Here is a 13882-nt window from a genome sequence, read left to right on the forward strand (position 1 = left end):
GAAATGAAATGTGCATATGGCTTCACTGGCCGCGAGACGCCAATTTGAAATGCTCAGAAGCTTGGTGCAAGTCTTTTTATTTGACGCCGTATCGGTGACTTGCACGTCAATGATGATAAAAAGCTGACGAAGACAACATAGATATCAATACGCTAGCAGAAAGAAATCGACCTGAGCAGGAATAGGAGCCGGGAATGCATAATCGTGAAACGGCAACCCCCATGACCACGAGCTGTTTACGCAAGTGTGAACGCAGCGAAGAAGTTGTAAGAGACTCAAGACGCTCTGATGCTAAATTGTGACGGGTTTGTAACTGATTACACTGGAAGTATTGCTAAACATATAGAGGATTTAATGTAAATAAGTTATACAGAACTGCAACCACTTTTTTTTAATAATAATGCTTTATTCCATGAACCAGTTTTCGAACCTTTTCAGGTTCATCTTCAGATGGTTTCGGGAGGATCCGGGAAGTTACATCATTACTGGTAGTAGCATAATGCTGGGTGCTGGTTCTATGGCAGAAAGATGGGTCACACTTTAATGTATCGCCATGACTATAGCTTATCTGTCGGTATGGATGTAAATTTAGTTTTTACTTGCTGTGACAGTATAGGCGGCTTTTTTCGGTTAGTGTCCATCTGTCTGCCTCCATTTTGATGTCCAGAACACTTTCACACAAACTATATTAATTTATACTTTGATAGTGACACTTTTCCAGCATCCAGCATGCGCTTTACAACTGTTGCTTGTAACAAAGATCTTGACAGAAAGATATGGCATATGCCTACTTTGTACAGAAATGAAATTTGTTATTCTTTACATGTATTAAAGTCATATAAGGGCAAGTATTTTAATCAGAATGGCGATAACATGAGAGCACAAGATAAAATAAATAAATAAATTACTACGAGAACAAACTTCAGGTGATCTGATATCTTATTTCTACTTGTATATTACAGGCAGTTTATAGTAATTTTTTTTAATTTTTTAAATAGCGATTATCATGATTGGCATTAACATGAATCCCAAGGAATCAATAATACAAAGTTATTGTACCTGCAGTGAGATACAGCTGTCTGTATGACTAGGACCTGTATATTTAAGTTAATAACAAATCTTCAGATGAACTGTTGGCTTATTTCTGTTATTACGTTAACATGATCTGGGGTATTATCAAAAGCAGATTCTGTTTATTTTACCTAAAGGTATATGTAATGGACTAAAGCTGTTTGTATGGCTGTAGAGTTAATATTTAAAAAATCATGCACAAAAATTCTTTAACTGTTGACTTATTTTTATTCTAACATTAGAGTGATCTGGGATATTGGTAAAGGCAGCTTATTTTTGTTCCAGCTAGAATTAATATGCATAAAGTACAGATTTAGGTTAGCAATGGAGGGCTTTAACAAGATAAAATAAATAAATAAATTACTACAAAAACAAACTTCAGATAATCTGATATCTTATTTCTACTTGTTTATTACAGGCAGTTTATAGGAATGTTGTTTTTTTAAATCAGTTGCCTCCACCAGTGGGTACAACCCTGCAATAATAGATAAACTGATCCATACAGCAAAACTAAATCAACCAACTGCTGAACAACCACCCACAAAAAAGAAAACCACATGTGTTCGCCTGCCTTTCATAGGTAAGATTTCGCACCAAATTGCCCAGTTCTTCAAGACATACAACATAAAAATAAGTTTCTTCACCAACAACAAAATACAAAATAAAATCATACACATCACCAAAACCACTGTACAAAAGTATCATAAGTCAGGTGTGTACAAGCTCACTTGTAACTCATGTCCAGCTCCTAGATTGGACAAACTGGTAGAAGCTTCACAACAAGATTTAAAGAACACATAGATGCACATCGTCTTAACAACCTAAACAAGTTCAGCTTTGCCTCACATCTTGCCCAACACGATCTTTCCACAAAAACAAAATAGAACAGAATCTCCGAATAATACATTTTGCCAACAAAGGCACAATACTTGACCTTCTTGAAGAAATTGAAATATTTATCTACACAAATACAGCAACTGATTACCTACTCAATGATCGAACTGACCTGAGAAACAAATTTTTCCTTCAGAACTTTGAAGACCTAATAGTTCAAAACAGGTAATCACCCAACGAACCCTACACCGGCTCCCCAGTCCTCTCCCCCTCCGAATGACCCACCCCCTCCCTCTCCTTACATCCTAACCACACCGGTGTCAATGTAATATACTACCACAGAATAAAACCTGTACCATATCTCTAAATATTAAAGCCCTCCATTGCTAACATAAATCAGCACTTTATACATATTAATTCTAGCAGGAACAAACATAAGCTGCCTTTACCAATATCCCAGATCACTCTAATGATAGAATAAAAATAAATCAACAGTTAAAAAATTTTTCTTCATGTTTTTTTTTTAATATTAAATGCGCAGCCATACAAACAATTTTAGTCCATTACAATCACTGTAACTCTTATACATACACCTTTAGCTAAAATAAACAGAGTCTGCTCATGATAATACCCCAGATCATGTTAACGTAACAACAGAAGTAAGCCAACAGTTCATCTGAAGATTTGTTGTTAATTTAAATATACAGGTCCTAGTCATACAGACAGCTGCATCTCACTGCAGATACAATAACTCTGTATTATTGATTCCTTGGGATTCATGTTAATGCCAAACATGATAATCGCTATTAAAAAAAATTAAAAAAATTTACTATGAACTGCCTGTAATATACAAGTAGAAATAAGATATCAGATCACCTGAAGTTTGTTCTTGCAGTAATTTATTTATTTATTTTATCTTGTGCTCTCATGTTATCGCCATTCTGATTAAAATACTTGCCCTTATATCGACTTTAATGCATGTAAAGAACAACATCTCTGTACAAAGTAGGCCTATGCCATATCTTTCTGTCAAGATCTTTGTTACAAGCAACAGTTGTAAAGCGCATGCTGGATGCTGAAAAAGTGTCACTGTCAACGTATAAATTAATATAGTTTGTGTGAAGGTGTTCTGGATATCAAAATGGAGGCAGACAGATGGACACTAACCGAATAAAGCCGCCTATACTGTCACAGTAAGTAAAAGCTAAATTTACATCCATACCGACAGATAAGCTACAGTCATGGCGATACATTAAAGTGTGACCCATCTTTCTGCCATAGAACCAGCACCCAGCATTATGCTACTACCAGTAATGATGTAACTTCCCGGATCCTCCCGAAACCATCTGAAGATGAACCTGAAAAGGTTCGAAAACCGGTTCATGGAATAAAACATTACTATTAAAAAAAGTGACTGGTTGCAGTTCTGTATAACTTATTTACATTCAATATACAGTCACGGTTCTAAAATATCCGTAATGGATAAGCATAATATAGAGGATTGTATAAAAGTTGCATTCCATTACGTTGAATCGTATTATGTAGAACCTATCAAACAATAAAAGCATATGCACAAACATGATGAAGTTCGTAAGTTGAAGAGCAACTTTTTGAAAGAGTAACTACTGTTCCATATTTCACGTTATACTCTTCAGATCAATAAACATGTTGTACTATACACTTTCGAAGGTAAACTATGTTCTTCCTCAACGTTGAAGCTATTTCCACACAAAAATTTTTCAAAACTGATTCAGCCTTTCACGTGTATAATATTAGTAGGGATATATGTGATATTCTTGAGCTTCATGTTATTTTTAATGTCCAACAGAGCAACAATCGAATAAAAAGATGATCTCAGAGAAGATAACTTACCGTAGGAACAAATATAATGCAGTGTCCATTGAGGGAATTCTAGTGATTGCCAAATACCTCAACTAACGAAGCGTACACAGTATCAGTAAATGAACGTCACTGATAGGCACGGTCACGATGAGTACACAGTTTCAGTTATGGGAAAGTCATTGACAAGCCTGTACCTACCACCATGATGCATCACATTTTTAGATAAGGAACAAAGGCGATAGCCATGATCCTCTAGTCATAATGCGTAAACAGTTTTTGTTAAGGAACCATCACTGATAAACAGGTACCTCCAGTCACGATGCATGTGAGCCGCATCTGGCCCCCCTCTTCGTAAGGTCCTGCGCGGTCCACCAGCTCACGGCCCAGTTCGTCGAAGATGGTCGGCCTCTGCGGAGGAACTGTAACAGGAGAAAGTCGTGTCAAAAATGCAGCAGGTACAAGGAAGGCACGCCACCCCAAAGACCCCACGTGAATAGAGCTCTGTTCATGTATAGCACCTATTGTCCTAAGGACTTCATCATAATTAGTCTGCTATACACCATTGCACACTCTAGGAGAACAGTTTTATTATATCATATACTAAACATATTTCTGTACTCCTGTCCGAATAATCACAGACTGTAAGAGTGTCATTTTGGAGGTTCATGTGCCAACTAACATCCTGAATTGTAATTCTCTTAAAGGATACTTGTCTTATCGAATGGCACAGAAGCCATCCCAGCAAATTGTTTCATTACACCTGACCTACCCAGTGTTCCCGTTACACGCAGACCGCAAAGAAGGGAATAGTCATACCACAGCCCAAATAGTATTCCCGTAATACCTGGTCCCTTCTTTACAAAATGAGACAGCAAATGTTGTAAAACAGAACTAAATAGTCGTGCGAGTAAGCAAAAACAAGTGATCGCTCCGCTGGCTGTCGTGACAGAAAAATGATTAGCAAGTAACTTTGTTTGACTGTCTTTCTGACAGTCTCTCTCCCATTCGTAAGCAATTTCAGATTATGATACAATAACTGTTCTGCATCAAGGCTATTTTCGTGGTAATCTCCCATTCATTTGAGCATCATCAAATAGTAGGAAACTTTACGATTATGTCTGTAGTTCTGGTTTTAATACATAAGTCTCAATGCATAAGTTATATATGTGGAGAACTCTTAGTCGTACGGGTACGACTAGACGTTGATGGGAAATACATACTAACTGAAAACTGTTGCAGCTAACGAATCAGACGAAAAGAGTGTACTCTAAGTGGAAGGAGGGGGGTGAGGACGAAGCTTTACTGAAATATCGGAATGGTGAAATTGGACTCAATGAAGCATGTAGGAGATAAAATATACCAACACCCCAACACCTAAGAATCTGAAGGATTTAATTAAAAAATCAAAGTTTTAAAGACCTAATGATACAACAGCAAAGATGGAAGGTGAATTAGCATAGCATATAATTCACTTAGGGTCTTGTTTCTTCGGAGTAGCTATTGCTGACTTAAGGAAACTTGCCTACCAACTTGCTGAGAAATAACACCTAGCGTATTGCTTCAATAAAGAAATAGTGATAGCTGGTAAAATTGGTATTACAAGTTTATGAAAGATCATCCCACTTTGTCCTTGGGAGTTCCAGACACAATATCGGTGGCACAAAAGCAATGGGTTTAATAAAGAGAAAGTTAATGAGTTTTTTGACAAATATGAGCAAATACTATATGAACATTAGTTTACTGGAGACCAAGTATATAACGTGGACTAAATCGCAATATACACATTTCACAAACCGTTTCAAGTAATTGCCCGAAAAGGCAAAACCAGGTGGGTGCAATCACAAGCGGAGGAAGGGGCCTTAACACCACATGTGTATGTGCAATGATGCCAGCAGGCAAAGTTATACCTCCGACGTTAATATTTAAGCGCAGCTTAAAAAGGGGAGCTCCACCAATCACAGGATGGATAACATCAGAACCGTTTTCCGATGGTTAGAACACTGCATAAAATGTACAAAAAGAGAAAAAAGGGATCAGAAACAAATTTTGCTTTTACTGTTGGATATAGAGCACTCGCCAACAATTTCAGATAACTCGTGGTTGTGCTGTAAGCACGCTATCGTTTCATACTATCACGGCTCATCATCTACAGCCACTGGACAGACAGTTCTTTAAAACACTAAAAAGTATCTACGATGAAGCTGCATCTTCTTGGCTACCGTGGCAGTGTCATAAAACAAACTAACATTGTAGAACCCTTTGGTAATGCATACCCAAGATAAAATTGTATGGGGATAGCTCTAAACAATTTTAAGCCAACAGACGTGTGGCCATGTGATAGAAATGTCATTAGAGAAGAGGACTTTGTTGCTACTACTGTATATATGGTTTATCAGTCACACAAAGAATGAGCTGATGGAATTAAAGTAACAACGCGAAAGTCTGGCAGGCCGCCTAGCGTTGCCACACAGTACGGTGATCAGTCCTGATCTTCTACAATGTCTCAAGAACGTGAACCCGAAAACAATATTTGCAACAGTAGCCGAAATTAACCGTCAACAAATAAAGTCTTTATCTCTTAACTCGTGTACAACAACATTTGATAAGATAAGACGAAATTCCCTGATTAACAATTATTTAACATCAAGTTCTTACAGAAAGGAAATAGAAGCCTGAGAAAAGACGATTAAAAAGAAGAAACCTGAGCACAAACCTATAAAAGAGAGACATACAGATGGAAACTTTAACAAGAATATAAAGTTAAGAACAGAGTGAATTGGTTATGTCAAGTGTGTAATATTAAGTCTGGGTACAGCGCGCTGGCTGGAATGTAACATTGAGATATATCACTCTGATAAATGTTTTAAAACCCACAGATTCTCGATATGACAATTTAAGCTATTTAATTTGTTTAGAATTTATATTTTGTTTCCTATGTGTAATTTCATTACGTGTAACTAAGGAAGTAACGTTACCTTCATGGTACGTAATTTGTTATTGTGACGGTTTGCTAGATTATTCCATGGGTTTAATATCTCATCGCAGACTTCCTATCATAAGTATGACCTTGGGGTGTAGGGAGTACCGATTTGAAAAAGATTATAAATTAATTTTAGTTTTTATAGTTTTGTGGAAGTTGGTTGAAAGTTTGAAAAATAAAGATTCGGTGTGCACTTAGCAAAACGTGTTATTTACATTACCCTAACACAATAGTTCTCCCTTAAGAATCACGACTTGAGCAACATTACCCTACCCGCCAATGTGGCATGGAAGAATCATACGGTCTAGGGCGCTGTAGTCATGGACTGTGCGGCTGGTCCCGGCGGAGGTTCGAGTCCTCCCTCGGGCATGGGTGTTGTGTTTGTCCTTAGGATAATTTAGGTTAAGTGGTGTGTAGGCTTAGGGGCTGATGGCTTTAGCAGTTAAGTCCCATAAGATTTCACACACATCTGAACGTATTTGAAGAATCATAGTCGATCTCACACACAGGTGCGAGTCAGGTAGCCATTTCTGACACTGATCACTCATCGGAAGCGTCGGAGGAAACGGCAAGAGCCGAAATTCCATTTGATAACTGAAACGTAATATAGATCTTTAATTTACTTTTACCCAAGCAAACTAATATTTTGCACTGAGAGTAGAGGGAGTAGGGTGCACAAGTATTGCTTATCAAGTTAAAATACATCACAAAGTTCTCTCTAATTTCGAGAACATTTATCGGAGAGAACAACAGCGGCTGGGATTAAAATGTTTATTTACAGTGATTATCGTCGTGACCATCTCCATACCATTTATGACCTAACCCGCTCACAGCCAGCACTACCATCATGGCATAACTGATGTGAAATAAATATTTCATTCAAGTCAAGGCTGTTATAATCCATTTTCAAAGTTTTCAGTCTAGAAAAAAAATTACGGAACAAATATATTCTGAATTTTATAAAGACAGGGAAGGGCAATTACAAGGAAGACTATTAGTATAGTAAATTAAGAGATGTTAACAAGCTTATGTGCACACATCTCTGGCGGATTTGCGTATCTAAGTATCTGAACAGTTTAAAACGGTCACCTGGTCCCCGAGTCTCTGTGTAAGGCTGTCTGTCTAGCGGCTTCCAGCAAAAGAAAAAGTTGACATTCAGTGTTTCACATGACTATCAACAACACTCAGAAATTTAAAATTCTGTAATTGCCTACTCATTAAGAATTTAGAATGTTGAGTTGAAGGTTTAGCACAATACGTCAACTGTAAAAGCTAAATGCTGTGTATCTACTTTGAAGTAGTGTAACTCACAGGATGCAGATTATCCAGGCTACATTCAGCCAGTAGTTGAGATGGGGAGCTATTAATGACTTCCAACGAATTCCACACTTACGCTTTGTGACAAAAATGTGAAGCACGCACATGTATACGAAAAAAAACGAAATGAAAGTTTACGGATTCAGAAGGTATGTTTTGTTGTTTCAGTGAATATGGTGTATGAGATCACTTACCCATATGATGTTGCTTCACGTCTGGCCTGGATGTGTGTGGTTATTCACTTGTGAAAGGTGTCATAAACTAGTTGAACCCACCCCTGGGAAAAGCAAGCCCACAACAGAAATGACGTCCGACTGGTCCAATATGTGTTCAATCGGAGACAGATCTGGGGAACTTTCTGGCCACGGCTGTACCTCGGCATCACGAGCACAGTTCCTAGAGACTCCTCCTTTTCAGGAATATTGTCCTGTTGAAAAATGGCACAACAACACTCTCATATGACAGGTAAACACATTAGGTCACAGGCTCTCCGTGAAGTACCTTTATAATGGCAAAGTTCCGTTAATCACTACTAGCGGTGATCTCATGGCAGTTCCCTCCATGACGTCACGTGTATCACCGCTGTGCCTTTCCAAAACATTGTAAGAGTAGGACCTCTCCCCAAGTCACCAACATAGTTGTCAGTGAAGGACACCCGGATAACGCAGAACCTCAATTCATCGCTGAACATAGTGCAACACCATTCATCAGCAGAGTATACTTCCCAGCCACAGCACAACTACAAACGCAGTCGTTCGTGTCGTGGTGGTAATGGGAGCCAGGAGTTTGGGCAGCAATTCCGTAGGTTGCTAGTCTCTGACCAATGATACAGGATGGCGTATAATGTGGTAGACAGTCCATTACTTTTTATCGTATGGCAGATACGGATACAATTGAGTTACAAGCTTTGTTAGTGGTGGTCAGACATGGTCGACATGAACCCAGATGTCAAGTTAGTCTGTCTGCCCCCAGGTTCCCATAAAGTACAACATCGCGTCGTTTCCATATCCTGTAGATTTCCCGATTCTACCAGCCAGTTAATGCGGCTGTCGCAGTGACATCCCCTTTTATATCACAGCGATAGCTCAAAATCTGATGCTGCTCGCGCCTGAAGACAAGAGAACAACACAGACCATGAATGCTGTATCTCACAGAATTGCAATATCCATCATTTAAACCTCCGCCGATGGTGTGTAGGTTTACTAAATTTCATTCAAAACTGATAGCGTCTTCTGGGTGCTTAACTTTTCTTTTCATGTAGTTTATTTTCACAACTTTTCGAAGTTGTTTCATGTTGAGGACCCCAAAAAAATAATGAAAGGGAAATGTTTGTCACTGTTCATGCAGTGTCTTCACCATCAGGCATGAAGTTTTAACTTTTTACTTGTTTTCTACTTTTCGCAGCACATGTTGCACACGATAGCCACATACCAAATGAAAGCACCTGCAGAAAAAAAAGTTATGGTCCTGTGGCATTGTTGGCTGGGAGGCGCCATCAGGGGAACTATGGCCTCGTATTTCAGGAGACGCTACATTGAGCGACTTGCGCGTCGATGATGAGGAGGACAACACAACACTGAGTCCACGAACGGAGAAAATCTGCAACCCAGCCGGGAATCGAACATGAGCCCGCAGCATGGGAGGCAAACACGTTACCACTCAGCTAAGCAGGCGGACAATATACCTGCACAACTGTATTGTATCGTTGTGCAGCACATAGTTCGGAATGTATCTCGTCATAAACACTGAAGTGAATGAAAATTAGCTTTTCTTAAAATGAAGCAAAAATTACCCACAATACACGTATCCAGTGTTGAACGTAGGGAAACTCGCTTCAACATTAAAGATTTGTCAGTTTCAACGTTAGGGCAAGGTGGAATCTTTAATTTTCTGTCATTTCATACTTACTAGGGAAACTTCCCATCGCACCTCCTTGCCCCCCCTCCCGCAGATTTAGTGGTAAGTCTGTCAAAAACTGAACACAGATCAAGCATGAAAACAGGAAGAAGGTGTACCGAACTACAAAATGAGAAGCAAAATAGAAACAGTGAACGGCCCAAGTTTAAGAAGTAACACATCGATCGAATTTGAAAAGTCACAGCGACATGGTTATGTTGTCAATGTGTTGGATGGCGATGTGGGAGATCCTTGTTGAAATCTCCCTAGTGCCACATTTTTTTCACAAAACTGTGAACTGTCCGCCTGGTCATTGACGCATCTGTTCGCCGCATTCAAATTTGTTGTTGTATAGTGATGTAACGCTCGTTTGTAACAGCGAGGTGCAATAAAGGAACTTCCAGACGTACATAAATCGTCTTTTTTCTATACAAGTAGCTTATTTTATAACTCTTGCATTCCGTTTTGAAAGATTTGACTCTTGAATTGCTTTGGTGTAACATAGTTCACACCCATCCATTTGTTGTTTTCATTTCTGTGAGAGGTCTATGCGGCACCACGCCTTCTCTTACTATACGTCACTTTTACTTGCGACGATAATATGTTCTTAGCACGTGACTCACATTCTATAACCATTGTATAGTATGAGAATTGCCAAGACTACAGAAGGAGAACAGATAAGTCACTGACCTGAAGGCAAGTTCATAATTTTGTGAAAAAAAAGTGGCACGAAGGAAGTCTGAACTAGGATCGTTCAGTGTTTCTACTTTGCTTCTATCTTCACAATTCAGTACACTTTCTTTCTATTTTCATGCTTCATCTGTGTTCAGTTTTTTGGCTAAGTATCCACAGTCAGTTTACTACTAAATGTGAGGTGGGTGCGATGGGAAATTTCTCTTATTAGATGAAGTGAAATAACCATGCAGGCTGAATCAGTGCTCTAAGAAACCTATCAATAATGCAGTCTGCACCGGTATCTACAGAGCGATTATTTTAGATTCTAAACTTGGCACAGGTGATCTGAGAAACACGCACACTGCATCAGTATTCCCTGTCTCATCACCTTGTGTTGTGACGTTGTAGACTCGGGAAAAGCCAAGCAGTGTTAGCAACCTTGTTAGCTGTGCCAGTACTCTCAGGTACACCGTCTTCGATCCTGTTGTAATAGAGCTGAGGACAACCCAGGAAATTTGACAACCATGCCGTCTGTGCTAGTATCCCCAAGTTCGCAGTTTTCTATTTTCGGCTAATAGAGCGACACCCATCTTGTAGGTTTGAATTTCCCAGTATTTTATAAATAGCATAACAGTCATTGCTGTTATAGTGATAGAGGAACCTTTGTGGCACAGTTATGCTAGTTTGAATTGTCCAATAGTTTTTAATATCACGCCATTTTATACCTAGGGCTATTGGCCTTGCACCACTGAGACTTCAGATGGTTGGGGGGAGGAGTAGAGGTAGAAATCTGGCATCAGTTCACAATGGTATCTTAGATGAGGTCATCAGAAATCTCTGAACAATGCAAACTGTGTCAGAACTGGATTAGCTACTGTTGTCTAATATATCTAGATGTATGAGATTTCTTGCTACATAGGTGTAAACTATATTAGTTCAGTAACAATTTGACAGCAATCTCTCCATGAACGGTACGAATGCCTTCCCAACGTAAATATGACAATATACAAGTTTCTGATGCGAGAGTACGCATTTCTGCCATAATTTTTACACTGGATCCTTGTGCTATGCAAAATATGAAGTACAAGAAAGTTTTTCTGAAAGTAGCCGTAAATGACTTGATAGTAGAATAAATATGAAATCAGACATGACAAAAAGAACTGAAAGCGGAACGGCGTGAAAGCAGTAATTTGCTACTGGCTTGTAAACTAGGTGATAATAAAACTTCCTGGCAGATTAAAACTGTGTGCCCGACCGAGACTCGAACTCGGGACCTTTGCCTTTCGCGGGCAAGTGCTCTACCAACTTTTCTTTTCTTTTTGTTTTTTTTTTTTTATGCAGTAGCATCACAACGCACAACGGAACCACTTTTTTTTACCGGTGTATCCTTTTTTTTTTTTTTTTTTTTTTTTTTTTTTTTTTTTTTTTTTTTTTTTTTTTTTTTTTTTTACGACCGTAGCGGTCTTGTGGTTCCAGGCTGCAGCGCCTTTTTTTTGTCAACTACAAGGCAGCAAAAGCGGCAAAAAATTAAATTTTCAAAAACTAACACTTGACTTGCTGTGTTCCTTCCTTGGTGACTGCAACAACTTAGAAGCTTCAACTTTTTTTTTTTTGTTTTTATATATATGAAGGAAGGTAAGAGAAAGGAGAAACAGAAACCTTTATTATTCACAAAATAAACATAGTACGTCCTGACACATAATAACTGTCCTGGAAGGAACCTCGCTGCCGTCCTACCATGCAGCATGAAATAACAACAAAATCAAAATGGGGCCACTTCCGGCACCCTAAAGAAAAGTATTTATGGATATGAAAACAAAATTTGAAGTACATCCAATTGCTAACTGTTCAAGCGTGAGTTTTTCGTAGGTCGCATACTCGCATAGTGTTCTTAGTCGATCACATTACTTGGTCGGTTTCACAACGAAAGCACCGCCGCTCATCTTTGCGCACCTGGCACACCCCAAGTATATGGCGGGTCCGCAAATACCGTTACCAGGAAATTGGCATACCAATCCCTGTACTTTTGTAGCCGTAATAGTTTCGTGTGTCCATCTTGCAAGTATTGCCAGTAATCCAGGACGTTCAGTAAGTTCGTACGTGTGTCTCTATAGATGTAATGGACCGTCATACCTGTGATCCACGCCACTGCGTTCGTCTTATGACGCGGAAAATACGTTTCCTCTGGAAAAAATACTATGTCAGAACAGACTGCTGTATAGATAGTACGCCGCATGAACGCTATTATCTTTCTTGCGAGAGTCCAGACAGCCAATGCCTCGCCGCAGACCAGCCGATGGTCGTCCGTATCCAGCACGCCGCATTGCTAACACAAGGGCGAATCCGCCAAATGTATTGCGTACTTTTTATCATTTGTAGGGTATTTTCTGTTGACGACAATGTACCATGTCGACCTGACAGATGTAGGTAGGTGGGGGTGGTGGACCGTGCGCCACACCACGTGCCAATTAACAGCTGGATGTTTGCGTTCCACCCTATTCCGGGCGATCTGTCGAAGAAGCAGATGGTACACGTCCTTCGATGTCGACTGTCGGGTCGTCGGTAAACGCTCTCTAACGTAACTGTGTTCCACGATGAACGTGCGCACATACGTTAAAGGGGGCGATATATGGCCGACACTGACTGGAGGAAGATGCGATGTGGGTACGAGTTCTTCGATGATCGTCCCCGTAAGCGAGTGAATCCTGTTGCGCCACCGTTTGAGCATAGTATTAATATACATGGCACGCGCCTTCTCGTGCACGTTCACTAAACCAACGCCCCCCTCTCGCGCTGGGAGGCTAAGCGTGTTGTACTGTACCTTAAAGAGTTGTCCCACGCACACATAGTACCCAAAAGCCGCCTGAATCCTCATAGCCAACGTGCGCGTCAAGGGAAGAAGGTGCGTCAGGTGGCACATCATGGGCGCGAGATAAAGGTTGACGAGTAACACTCGCTGCAGCATATCCATCGACCGTAGGGCGTTTAGTCGTACTGCCGTGCGGACTCTGAGTAACAATCTTCGGTAGTTGTCCGCAGCCGTTCTCGCTGTCTCTTTATGAAAGGTGATACCCAAACAGCGGAGGGTTTCCACCGCAGGTAAGGGTCCTTCCGTTCCTGGTTCTAGTCCACGCCCCACATGCATGAATTGTGATTTTCGGTAGTTGACCACACTTCCAGCTGCCATCCCATACGTCTGTAGCCAATCCAGTGCTGTTTGAGTCTCCCTCTCATTCCGTACGAGGAACACAATATCATCCGCGTATG

The 13882-nt window shown here is 39.9% G+C and overlaps 1 protein-coding gene across 1 annotated transcript in view; it reads right to left on the reverse strand.

Moving 5' to 3' along the window:
• LOC124613343 (nephrin-like) overlaps nucleotides 1–13882 on the reverse strand; it is a 512361-nt gene that overhangs the window by 361954 nt on the left and 136525 nt on the right. The window contains exon 4 of the mRNA XM_047142040.1: nucleotides 4056–4166. Coding sequence (XP_046997996.1) covers nucleotides 4056–4166 — 111 coding nt within the window. The remainder of the gene's footprint in view (nucleotides 1–4055; nucleotides 4167–13882) is intronic.

Source organism: Schistocerca americana, chromosome 4 (genome assembly GCF_021461395.2).
Source record: "Schistocerca americana isolate TAMUIC-IGC-003095 chromosome 4, iqSchAmer2.1, whole genome shotgun sequence".
In the NCBI taxonomy this organism is placed as follows: domain Eukaryota; kingdom Metazoa; phylum Arthropoda; class Insecta; order Orthoptera; family Acrididae; genus Schistocerca; species Schistocerca americana.